Source organism: Salarias fasciatus, chromosome 18, assembly GCF_902148845.1.
Source record: "Salarias fasciatus chromosome 18, fSalaFa1.1, whole genome shotgun sequence".
Taxonomy (NCBI): domain Eukaryota; kingdom Metazoa; phylum Chordata; class Actinopteri; order Blenniiformes; family Blenniidae; genus Salarias; species Salarias fasciatus.
This window is the reverse complement of record NC_043762.1, coordinates 8,444,491-8,457,390: the sequence shown is the minus strand read 5'-3', so window position 1 is coordinate 8,457,390 and position 12,900 is coordinate 8,444,491. Positions and strand designations below refer to the sequence as shown.

Below are 12,900 nucleotides of genomic sequence, written 5' to 3'. Positions count from 1 at the left end.
AAACGGATACAGTGAGGGGAATACAATATGAGCGGGTGGTGGCTTCCTGACACGCAACCTCAACTGTCAACCTCTGCAGGCCCTCATCACTGCCCTGAATGTATAAAGACTGCAGCTTCTCACAGGCCTGGGCTGCATTTAGCTGGTGAGGAATGCAGAAGGGGAAGTGGCGCCCGGAGTGCAGCGCCACGGATTTGAAGCGGGACACAGAAGTAAGACTCAAGGAGTGTTACGGAGGTGCATCGTTGGCAGGATTTGACACTAAAAGGAAAGCCAACAGGATGAGCAAACGGAAGAGTTCCCCGTCTGAGCGTGCTCTGTAAATTCAACGGCAATCTGCCTCTCAGATTTTGGTATTTTGTGTGGGTAAGCAGAGGTCGAGCCGTGGTGCGAGTCGAAAGGTCGCCGAGACCGTTGCATTTATAGAAACAACTGGTTTGTCTCCGTCTCACCTGTTCTCCCACAGACTCCCAGTCGACCCAGACACTCCTTATGAGCTCCCAAGCCACATTTCAGACAGAGATAGCCCTGGTTAAAGATGCCCCTGCAGACCGTAAAACACCGGGTGGATTTCATGTGAAGCACAGTCTTTATGAGATGCCTTGACATTTAGAGTTTTCTAGCTCATGTCGCTGCTCTCAAGAAGAGAAATGACACCGGCAATGTCCTTCAGCTTTCCCAAGGCATAAAAGGGATCTTTTCAGGCTTTTTTCTGCTGAATAATATTTATTTTAATTAATCACCGGGAAGCTTTTCTCAGTGAGGTGAGGACCTAAATTTTAAAAAAGCTATTTAAGTTGAGCGCCTGAGGTAAGGTGATAGAAGACTGAAAACTAAAATGTCACTGTGTTCTTCCCGAATATGAAAGACATCTGACAGAGTATTTTCCTCCCACAATGTGTAGTACGCTCGGTTTCAGAAAAGAAGACTGAATCCTGCATCTGTGTAATTATTCAAAATATAGAATTATCCCCCCAAAATTCTCCTCGTGGTTACCTCAGCAGGAGGTGGCAGAAGCTGCAGGAGGTGATCCTCTCGAAGGTGTGCATCTTGAACTGGTGGGAGTTGTGGTTTGACTTCTCTGGTCTGATATTTGATCTGGGACGGGAGGAAAAAAACGAAAGTGGCGAAATTAAAGGCAATTGCCAGATTAACGAGTAATAATTTGTACCAGCAGTGCTGAACTGCTACAACAGGCTCGCCAAAGCCCAACAACATCCAGGGACCACCAAGGGACACCCCTTCTCTAGTATATGATCTAATCCAATGTGTGTTGTAGACAACTTTCAATCTTTTGTGAACTCTTTGTTGTGGGACACACACACAACGTGCAATCTGTTTCTTCACTTTAATGAAACATACAACATTTCAGACGAAAGCATTTTTGATCAGCATGCATTCAAAGCGGAACGGCGCGTTACAGAAAGGGGCGGCCTTTCTGGAACGCCAACAAACACCACGGACACAAAACCGCTGTTGTATTGAACGCGTCGTTCAGAAGCCACTTAAACTGAGTGCTCTGATAAGTGAGTCATTCATCAGGAGCCCACATCCTCTTTAGGTGGGTACAATTTTCACATTGTGGATTGGACTCCTTCTGGCGCCATTACTCCGCGCACACAGGCACAAGTAGCTGTTTTCACACACAAACCTCCGTATCTGAGGAAGAAAAAAAAAAGCTGTTTACAGTCTGATGACAAAATGGATATTTCTTTTTTGGGGAATTTTTGCAAGTATGCTTTGGGCAGGGGTCAAAAACTGAGTGGTGATGAAAGTGTTCCAACTCATAAAGTTTCAGTTCAACAATATACAGACAAAACAAGAAGAAAAAAAAACAACCTCCCATTAAAACCAAATAATACAAAAGATCCTCAGTTTGTCTGAAGAGACATCAGTAACGAGTGACTCCTTTGTGTGTCTCTCCTCTTAGGAACAGTTTACGTAAAGATGTAGGTGTATCGATGTGTGTGAGAGTGCCTGCACGGACGCTTAATTACAGATAAGGCGCGATCAAACCGTACACCTGAGAGAGTCGACACACACCGCTCCCGGACAAAGACGAACACACACTCGCCACGGCTGATGTGTTCACGCCTTCTCATACTCACATGGCCATTTCAAACTGATCCAGCCACTTCTTCTTCAGCTCCCTGGTCTTGAAGAAGAGTTCAAAGCCGCTGTGTCCCTGCTGGTGCGTCACGTAGAAGCCATAGCACCACTGAGGAGTCCAGGAAGAAGAAGGAGAGGAAGAAGAAGAAGAAGAAGAAGAAAGAGAGGAGAAGAGGAGACATGTAAATCAAATGCTTCTCTTCTGACGCCTCACATTTCAATGTTTGCAGGAGAAAGTGAAGAGAAGGAAGTGGGAAGGAGGAAGCAGAAGGATGGAAAACGGAGGAAAGAGAAGAAGATGATGACGTAAAGAAGGAGGAAGTAAAAAGAGTTCAGAGGAAATGTGAAGATGAAAGGAGGAATGAAAGAAGAGGAAATGAAAAGAAAGAAGACGGGGATGAAGTGGGAGGACAGAAAAAGAATTGTATGAGGTAGAATGAAGCTAAAACAAAGTTAAAAAAAGATGCAGAAGGAAGGAAAAAGGGAAGGAAGTATGTGGAAGTTGGAAAAAAAGAGGTCAGAGGAAGTGCAAAGAAGTAGGTGGAATTAAAGACAATGAAATAAAACTCAGTAGGAGGACAGAAAAGATCAAGTATGAAGTAAATGGAAGTAGGAGGATAAAAAAGAGGTGGAAGAAAGGAGAAAATGGAAGTTCAAATAAAGACTGGTGAAGTACAAACTAAGTATGAGAAAGAAAAAAGATTGGAGGATTAGGAGAAAGAACTGTAGGTACCCAGGTTTGATCTGCGTTTGATCAGAATATCTACCACTCAGATGTGAGAGTAGCGGCAATCTCCTTTACATAAAAAACATTTTATATCTTCAAAATAAATAAATAAATAAATATTTTTCAATCTTATAGGTATTTGTCAAATTTGATTTTCCTGGAGAGAAAAACATCTTTTCATTCAACTAATCTCAAAAAAAAAATCTTAATGCTAAGACAAATTGTAAAAATAACTTATCTCCTAGCTGATTCCTGTTTCTCATCATAATCTTCAGATTAAGGCCCAATCCCAATTCTCTGCTTAATCCTCACTCCTCAACCTTGATCCTCAATCTCAAATTAAGTGCCTCGGCCTCCTCAAAACAAGTGCAAAGGAATGTAAAGTCACTTGGAAATGGGACAACCCTTAAAGACAGTTACGTCCTTGGACCACAGGGGGCAGCACTGCGCAAGAGGGTAGAAGAAAGCTGGAAGTGCAGTGTTTCCTGCAGGAAAAAAGTTTCCACGTCGGGAGGGTGCTAGGGGCTCGCGCGACTCTTCTTTGGACCGTCCGAAGGACAGAGAGAGAGCGCACACGCATGGAGCGCTGTTTTTTTTTTCTCTCCGCAATAATTTTGTAATAATTTTGGTCAATGATCCATAACAACGCCCTTTATAACTGTAAGTAATATGCCCTGCATTAGAAATGTTTAACATTTTGCATGTGTGACCTTGTTAATAAATGCATTCAAATGAATTTTTTTGATTTCTTTCTAATAGCCTTTGTAAATATTATCTGTGATAGAAACTTAATACACTTACTCCCAAAGTAATATACAAATTTTTTTATTAATAAAATAACAGCAACACGAACTATTTAACAAGCATTCTGGATTATCCTTAACTCCAAGGAAGGTCTCGTAGAATCTCAAAATTAAGGGAGACAACACTCCTTAGTCTCGCTCCTTTCCTCAACTTGTTAAGGAATGGGACAGCACTTAACTTCACGGGAGCGCGCATTTTGAGGAATGAGGAGTAAGATTGAGGATTAAGCAGAGAATTGGGATTCGCCCTAAGACACAATATTGGTTAAGTTTTTAGAGTGATTTTTGTTTTTGTGATATTCGGCTCCACATATGTAGTCACTCATGGAAACAGCTGAGCGGAGTGTGTGTCCTGCACGGTGTGTGTGTGTGTGTGTGTGTGTGTGTGTGTGTGTGTGTGTGTGTGTGTGTGTGTGTGTGTGTCCAGCACAGTCGCTGCCAGACGACAAACAGGCCGACCAAAGTCTTTTGGCTGCTGGACGTTGTCATCTTCAAAGCAGCAGCAGCAAAGGGGGTTTAACAAGCGATGTGCCCAAACCGGACTGAAGGGCCAAAACTGTCAGAACGCCGAGGCGGAGCCTGCTAATCAGCCTCTGAGACACCAAACAGCTTCATTTGGGAAAATCATAACCTGCAAAAGGGCCTCAGTGTGTGTTACATCGATGACAGGAATATCGTTCTCGCTCCTTTCAGGTTGATGCACGTCCACTAAAGCAATGCTTCTGAACTACAGTCAACCGAACAGCTCTTCTCGTGCACTCTGTAAACGCCTTGCTCGTGGCTTTATTGAAGGGGCTATCAATTCCCAAACCTCTGGGTAAAGTTTACCCACCGGTGATTGGCTGGCCCTGAAGAGTCCTGAGTGTTTTAGAGCTCTGCCGGGTGTTAAATCATTGATGAGTGTGTGGGTGCTCAGTAGCGCCGCGTTCAAACTCTGCAGTTTCATTTAGCAGAAAATGATGTATAGCTTTAAGTAGCCTTGGAGAACTGCACACATTCATCATTTGATATTAGCATCTCTGTCCTGCAGTGTGAGTTTGAGGGTGTAGGTACACATTCGGTGTGAAAATGGCTTCCTATTCGAGTGTCTGTGCAGGTTTGTTTTTTTTTTTTTTTTACCCCAATAATAAAGGCTGTGTATGACTGATGAAGCTTTACGTCGAAGCAGGGATAAGGCAAAAAAGACATATACGAGCGTGTTAAGCAGAATTCCTCTGTGGATGCCATTACATATTAATTCAGAAATATTACTGCGACAACCATAAGTAATGGGCACGTCCGTAGGAAGCAAGCCGAAACAATGACCGTACACGTAAATACCGATCATTGCTGCTCACATGAGCGCGCACACACTTCGCTGCTGCACAGCAGAGTAAATGAGGATGATAATGGAGTCCCTCTGATAAAAGCCACAGAACCGACCCATTCTGGCGAGCTGTCAGATTCACATTAGCAGACGGCATCGGAGTGAGAAGACACCATCTGCAGAAATACATCAACAAGACATCAACAAGTCCGCTCCGCTACCATCCGGCCCGCGAACGCTCCCGCAAGGCACAGAACATCACACCGCACAAACTGCACGGAGTGGAGAGAAAGAGGCCTTTGGAGGCCTCCGAGCCTCTGTTTCCAAAATATGGAAGGTTGCAACAGGTTGCACCACAAAAAGAGGCAATCTCTCACACACATTCACACAGAATTCAGCAAACATGCCGAAACTGAAATCCCTGGACTTCACTGATGACTGAGCACTGGGATCCAGTTCATGTTGCTCTGTTTTTTCATCAAACTGACCTTTTTCATCTCCCGGTCAGAAGTGGGGTTATTGGTGATCTTGAAGTAGTTGAGGTCCAGTATCTCCTTCATCTCATAGTTGTCTCCTCGTCTTTTGCAAACAATGACGGCGACGTCAAACAAAAAGATGTGTCTGCAAAAGACAGCGTTCTTACAAGCCGTGTTCGCAGAGAAGCGCTTCCACTCACAGTTTCTGTTGTTAATGTGTTTCAGGACAAAACCATTAAAGAAGAACAACCTGTCTTGCTTCCTCTTGTCAAAGCTGGAGATCATGCGCACCTCGCCGTCTCCCTTCGGCCGGCCGAAGACCATCAGAGGCTGATTCTGCGAGAAAAAACAGGAGCGAGATGGGACGCGGCGGGGTCTGTTCTCAAGAGCGTTTCACAACGTAATTATCTCATACATCTAAAGCCGTGACAACTCATGAGCGGCGCATCTGGTCACGTCGACCTTTTTCATGGCGACATGGCATCACTCACGTCTTCTATCATCCGTCCACTTAAGTCGTTGAGAAGAAGATGATTAAACACGAGGATTCGAGAACATGAAGTGGCGTAACGATCAATAATTTATATCACGGCAGCGCAGCAATCCGGGATGTATTTTCAGCAGTTTTTCAGTAATATGCAGTGAATTCAAACTGTTTCAGTGAGTTTCTCCACACTGAAGTCAAAAAAAACAAAAAAAAAAACTCTTTAATTAACCTGGAAATTCATTCAACTCACTAAACAGGAAGAAGATAATCTGTGATAATCTGAGCAACTCTGGAGCAGGTGATTGTTGGTTATCTCAATTTTTTTCTCTTTTATTAGTAACACATTGTGAAACATGTTAGTATGTTGTATTAGAAGTTATTTGGAATAAGATGCAGAGCTTAGAAAATGTCATTAAAATACAAAAAAATTAATGAACTTGAGTCAATGTAAACATTTCATCCATGTCAACATTGTAAAGTAAAAATTTGAAGTAAAAAACTGATGAGAGTAATGTCATAAATAAGCTGTTTGAGTTATTTTAACTGATTTCCTCGATACCCCGGAAAAGGAAATAGCTGAAGACTTGGATGAATTTATTACAGCAGAATTTACTGAAAGGAAACAACTTCACATTCTCACAAACTTTCCACTAACAGCTGCTGATAGTCGAAAAAGAGGATTTTTGGTTTACCAGGTTCTCGATAGACCTCTGGTACTGGTCGATCTCCCTCAGAGTCTCATTATCTCTCTTCACCTCGTTGACATACTGAGCCAAGTCCTATTCAACACCGAGACACACACAAACACACACACACACACACACACACACACGCAGAAGAAGCACACAGTTAGTTCAGCCCTCAGGAAAGTAAAATATCCTGAAAAAATGTTTGTAAAGAGGAGATCTTGTACTGTACATTTTGTGGAAACACTCCCACTGAAAATACACTCATTTTCTGGCAGGCTGCGCATTCGACAAGAGGATAATGACAACTGTTGTATCAGATGCTTCAATGTGAAGTCGGAGCCAAGACACAGCTAAACTAAAAAAAAAAGAAAAAAAAAGAAAAAACTTTGCGCAGTATTAACACTGAAAAAGGAGTGAGACTGCTAAAATGTGACAAAAGCAGTGTAGACACTACAAGTGTTGTTGTTTTTTTTTAAGTTGCGTTAATCTGTTGATTGCTGTTGCTGCACATACTTGATGATTCAGGAGTGTTGGAGAACTGCAGGAGGGGCGCTGTGAAGCCCAGCAGCTGAGGGACACATTTTTACCATTTCAGACCTCGCCAGTTACAACAGCCGAATACAGTGTCTACGTCAAATACTGATCTGTAACACTGGTGCCAAACTTCTACTTTGCTTATGACAAACAGAACAGTCCAAAACACAGACAGCCACAGGAGGATATTTGTAACATGTTCAAGCTTCAAATGAAGAATCTAATCCTCATCATGCAGCTGGACTGCACAGGGGAGGGAAAACAATGTCCCAATGACAGTAAAATGAAATGAAAAAAAGAAAACTGCACTCATTAGACATGAGAATCAGAACTGTCTGAGTTAGTAATTTTTCTCTATTTCTAAATTTTGAGTCAATTGCCAACCGTAATTCTGCGATTAATCGTTATTTAAAAAAAATAATCTTTTGACAGCCCTACATTAATCGAATCGTGATTAACTCTGACATCTCTACATCTAATAGAAGTAAAATAGCTTAAATAGGTTAAAAAAAGGGCTACAGGCTATAAAAAAGGTGAAAACATTACAACGGATAAAATGTGGGGGAAGAAAACACCATAGTCAACTTTAACTATTAGAAAATACAAAAAGGAATAAAGAAGTTAAAATATCCAAAAGAGTCCAAATCAACACAAAAGCTCCATTTGCTTAAATTGGTAAGAAATATAGCTAAAATATAAACACATACACTAGAACAGCCCAAATATTTTTGACAAATATGTTTAAGACAAAACTGCCATTATAAAACCTCATAAATCAAGAATTCTACTCTGTTACATTTTCTTTTAAATGCAACACAGGATCCAGTTCAGTAAGAACAAGTACAGAAATGTTTAAAAACTGTTTTCACTTTTTTCATGTGGCTCCAGATTAACTTTATTTGGCTTAAAACTGCCAAAAACCCTGCATGCTGCCCTGCATGTTTTTAATAAAAATGTTTTGCTGTGTTTCAGGTGCACAGATCTGCTGCCCATCAATCTCAGATCCATTCAGAATTATAAAGAAGGGCACTCAGCACTCTAATGCATGGAAATGTAAAGCTGCACCAATTCATCCCCCTGTAAAGTGGTCAAGGATGAATCATTTATGATTTTGTGGCTTGTTTTTCTTTTTTTTTTAACCACACACTCGCTGAGGGCTGGCTAGAAAGGACAGTTTGAATTTCTGCAAAATCAGCCACTTTTGGTGAAATCACAGCAATCACCATCAATTTAGTGAAAGCACCACACTTACCTTCATGGCATCCAGAGCGATCTTCAAGTTACTCTTGTCAGCGGCATCATGAGTGTGTTTGACGAGCTCCTGTGAGACATGAGGGCAGATATTTCTCACACATGTCGGACAGAACAGGAGAATGTGAAGCTAAATAGGAAAACAGAAAGACCCTGAACATACTTCACTACTCTTAAGTGGATAATCAAAATGTATAACATTTTTAAAATACCATTATCATCATTACAATAATATTTCTTATATTAATGTTACTTAATATTGCTTATATGTTGTATACATTATATGCTTTATTTAACTATATTTGTCAATACAAAACCAATTGCAGTGTAGCATTGCTAATATGATGTGCAGTCGATGACTATTTCAGTCAAATTCAATTATCCTTAAAATAGCAGAGAAATATTCCAAAGATGTCGAGCGAGCCGCTCAGGATCCATCATGTAATTCCACTTTGTGCCACAAGATGGAGCAGTGAGTCACAATGCATCTCTGCCTCTCCAGAGCAGAAGAAGCAGATTCTGGCTCTGTTTACACAATAATGCTTTCAGTGAAAATTCATCAATGCAGCTTTTTTGTTTCATAAGAGGTTTGCGTGTACAGCTTTTGAAAATAATGTCTTGTTTTCAAGGAAACGGCAGAAACGCTGAAAACGGTACAGTGTTCATGCAAGGCTGCTCGTGATTTCTGTTGGTCGTTTTATGTAATGAAACCACACATGTGCTTCAGAGAACAATATGCTTTGGACACTGACAATGGCGAGCACAGAGATATTCATACGAACATGAGATCAATACGATTACAATTATGGTGACTATTAAGTCTAAAACTGGCTAGACGACTAAAACTAGCCTCAACCTCAGGAGATTCTCAGGAGTCATGGCACTATGGAGGAAAATGTTATTGTCCATCTATTGAACTATTTACTGCGGACGTGGTTCACATGCTCAGTGCCAGCTTTTGAGAGTAGTTGTGTTTTGCAGTTTCCATGGAGACACAGTCAGAGAGCATTTTTAAAGAGTTTCAAATTGCGTTTTCAGTATCGCCGAGCATCGTTGTCGTGTGCACGGACCCCTAAATGTTGTTTTGTGAAAGAGGCGTCAGATTCTGAGTCTGGTGAGGAAGAGAAAGTTGAAGAGTTGAAGTTCTCGGCAACAACTGACAGCAAACCGCAGGAACTCAGAGGAATTAAGACTCACTGCTGCCACTCGGTGCTCAACTTCAAGTTACACTGCACCTTTAAATAAAGGGTGTCAATATCTCCACTACATTTAAATACATAAATAAATACATTTTAAAATAACTGAAATATGGAAACCAAATCATTATTTCAAGCCAGAGGAAACTACGAATGAAAACCTGTCGTCGTCGTCTCCTCAACACTCCGACTCATACTGACCCAATCCGCATGTGGAAGTCAGTGTTTGGCGTGCAGCTCGGGGGAACCGATGCGTTCGCTTCTCCTTATAATGAATCTTGATTTAAACTCTTCAGAGACGTGAAATAAGCAGCCTCATCACAGGAATTCAAAACGGGCCCTGGGTTCCTCCAGCGGTAAGAATCTATCGCTTCCTAAAACCACAAGCTTATCAAGCACATGTAATGTTCCCATTCTACTGCTGTGATTAAATCTTAAGCGAACACAGTCAAAGGTGGGTGGGTTCATTCAACGTGTGATTATCTCTCTAATAACATTACAAAATGAACAGATTAACTAGTCTTTGAACTGCCTTCACGGGGGGTGATGAAGGCCGCCGTGCCGTTTCCCCGCTGAGCCCAGTCTCGTCTCACTTCATCACTTCCTCCCTCCGATTCTCCTCCTTCCTGCCTCCGTCACACTTTCTCCTCTGTGAGCGGCCCGAAGCTCCCGGGACCGGCGCCGCTCACCGTGGAGGCCTTTGACCTCCACAACGATTCTAAACAGCTCTCGGGGCATTGTCCTCGTCTGGCCTGCCAGCGAGAGTCTGACCTCTGCTTCAGACGATCCATGGGAGACAGTGTCATACCAGCAGACGCTCCAATGATGTGGAGAGGCTGGTTTTTAATTTAAGACGGTGAGGGAGGAATAATTTCACACAACCAGCCTGCAGAACGTCATCGTATATTCACATTATTTACCAATTTAGCAATTAATCTAATCAGAATAACTAATTAAAAAAATCCAGTTGTGTTTCCTTTAAAAATCCTGGAAAATGTAATCTGGGATGCTTGGAGACAATGTTTCTCTCAAGTCAACATAAAAGCAAAAACTTAATTATCATGTCAAATATCAAGACTTGTTCAGTGTGACACTATAAAGAGGGGGTGAAAAAAAAAAGCACATTTCTGGAGTGAATATGTGGAGAGTGTCGCCCTCTAGTGGTCACTTTATGCACTTTTCAGTCTACTGAATCACCAGACGATTTATTGAAAGTGTAAAAAATGATTAGTAATTGAAACAATTTCCATAAAAATGGTGTTATGGGGCTTTTGGACAAATTTCAAATTTCAGCTGCTATTTGGAAGTCATCCATAAAACATGAAACTGGTTCACTTCAGCTGCAAAATTAAAATAAAAGAGAATTTAGATCCAGACAAGGATCATCTAACATTTAAACCTGCGTTCAGTAAATCATTCGATTTTAAATATTGAGTGAGTCAGGTGCAGTTTGGTGCAGATCTGTACCTGCAGAAGGAGGTGGTACTTCAGGACTCGCTGCATCGGGACCACCAGCAGGTCCCTCAGTGTGAACTTCCCATTGTTGGCCCTTTTGGAGCACTCCTATAAAAAAACATGGAAAATCACCTGAACAAGTCAGTGTATAGTGAGGGGGAGTGATCAAGACTGAGATAAAACTGTGTGTTTGCTTTATTTAACATGAATATAAATTAAGGGTTTCAGGACTCTGAGTCCATATCTCTATGGTTCAGAATTGTCTTTGCAGTATGGATTTGCTGAATGGTGCAAAATTGACTTTAAAATTAAAAAAAAAAAAAAAAAAAAAAAAAAAAAAAAAAAAAAAACTTCCTGGTGTGAAGTTTGCGTTGTACACACTCCGGGGCCCGGCTCACCTCCAGCTTCAGACGGACATCCTCTTTCTCTTTGCAGATGAGGTCTAAAACGGCGATGGCGATTTCCACCCGGCTGCAGTAGATCCCATAAATGAGCAGCCTGCGAGAGGAAGCAGAGGAAGCGACAGCGCCACATTCGTGGTAATGTCTGAGTGAATGCACAGGTTCTGACACTGCGACACAGCTCACAGTGGATGCGTACGAGCGACAGAGACGGTGTCAAAAGGTTTCGCTGATAGCAGGTTGTTTGGAGGTAAACATCTCGGTTATGGTGATTGCACGCAAAGGAAATCATCTGATATTACTCACAAAGCAACAAATGTAAACAACGTCTAGGAGCACAGCCTTTTGAGTCACGGGGACATAAAAGCTGGTGATACAGTTCAAATGCACACTAAAATATGTACATTTTTATCTGCCTGCTAAGTGGAAGCGTGCCATGCATATGGATGGTAAACCCTGTGTTTAAGTAAAGTCTTCTGTTTGTGGAGAAGGCAAGCTAGAAAGAAAACTACAACAAATTTGGCATGGTTCTTCACCGATCAAAAATTCACTTGTGAGTCGTCTGATACCTCTCTTTGTAGCTGATGAAAATCTGGTAGAGATTTAAGGCATTTTTGTTGAGGATGGAGTCCCGCACCTCCACCATCAGGCTCTTGTGAACTTTGACCAGGTCCTGCATCACAGGGGACGAACAGAATCGATTCAACCAACAGATGCGCTTTATCTCCACGTCACGAGGCGAGAAGCACAGAAAAACCACCTGGACTCACCGGTATGTTGACAAAAACGTTGTACATTTCTGATGCGGTGAAGAATCTCTTCAGTGGATTCATGAAATACTGAAGAAAGAAGAGACAGAAATTAATGATAAAAGACGTCTCAGTAATGCAAAAGTGGAAGGAATTTATCTCGACCACTGTCTGAAATGCAGAGGATGCAGCCATGATCCAGCTGCACTGGCCTTGGGGTGGGAGAAGGTGAATTTTGATTTATCCACGTTTGTATGTTCATTTTAAACTAAACCAACAATAAATACAGGTTCTTAAAATAAAAAATGGCAACTTGGTGAAGTTCCTCCTCAAAGCCTTTGCTTTACGACTAAACTATAAATAGTGTGGAAGACATTCTGCTCTGAGCTGTCACCGATACTGAAATCACTCACAGACGTCTCCGTAACCTGGAAATACCCTGAAATGTCTCTAAACTTCAGCGACGCTGTGCTGCTGCGGTGTTTCAAACCATCCGGCAGAGATTCAAAAACCGGCTGCCTCACAGTAGAGGCACAAATCCAGGAGTGTAAAAACTCAGGACTGGCTGGAAAGATTTGATCATTCAGGTGGTCTGAGGGCTTCTCAGAGGAGCTGGAGGACAAATGACGTCTTCTTCTTTTTGTTTTCCAGTGTCTCTTTGTCCACATCTCAAACTTTTTCTTGCAAAACCCTGAACCTGTGAGTGTGAACAGGGCC

The 12,900-nt window shown here is 41.9% G+C and overlaps 1 protein-coding gene across 3 annotated transcripts in view; it reads right to left on the bottom strand.

Annotated features, from left to right (window-relative positions):
* Window positions 1–12,900, bottom strand: part of LOC115405824 (guanine nucleotide exchange factor VAV3-like) — a 47,466-nt gene that overhangs the window by 20,004 nt on the left and 14,562 nt on the right. For all 3 annotated transcript variants that reach the window (XR_003933471.1, XM_030115555.1, XM_030115556.1), the window contains exons 7-17: window positions 12,205–12,273; window positions 12,004–12,107; window positions 11,432–11,531; window positions 11,046–11,141; window positions 8,384–8,452; window positions 6,601–6,687; window positions 5,672–5,757; window positions 5,434–5,566; window positions 2,109–2,218; window positions 997–1,098; window positions 453–544 (exon numbers count right to left, since the gene is read on the bottom strand). Coding sequence is in view for 2 of the 3 variants with exons in the window: in XM_030115555.1 (XP_029971415.1) it covers window positions 453–544; window positions 997–1,098; window positions 2,109–2,218; window positions 5,434–5,566; window positions 5,672–5,757; window positions 6,601–6,687; window positions 8,384–8,452; window positions 11,046–11,141; window positions 11,432–11,531; window positions 12,004–12,107; window positions 12,205–12,273 (1,048 nt within the window). In the remaining variant the exon portion in view is untranslated. The remainder of the gene's footprint in view (window positions 1–452; window positions 545–996; window positions 1,099–2,108; window positions 2,219–5,433; window positions 5,567–5,671; window positions 5,758–6,600; window positions 6,688–8,383; window positions 8,453–11,045; window positions 11,142–11,431; window positions 11,532–12,003; window positions 12,108–12,204; window positions 12,274–12,900) is intronic.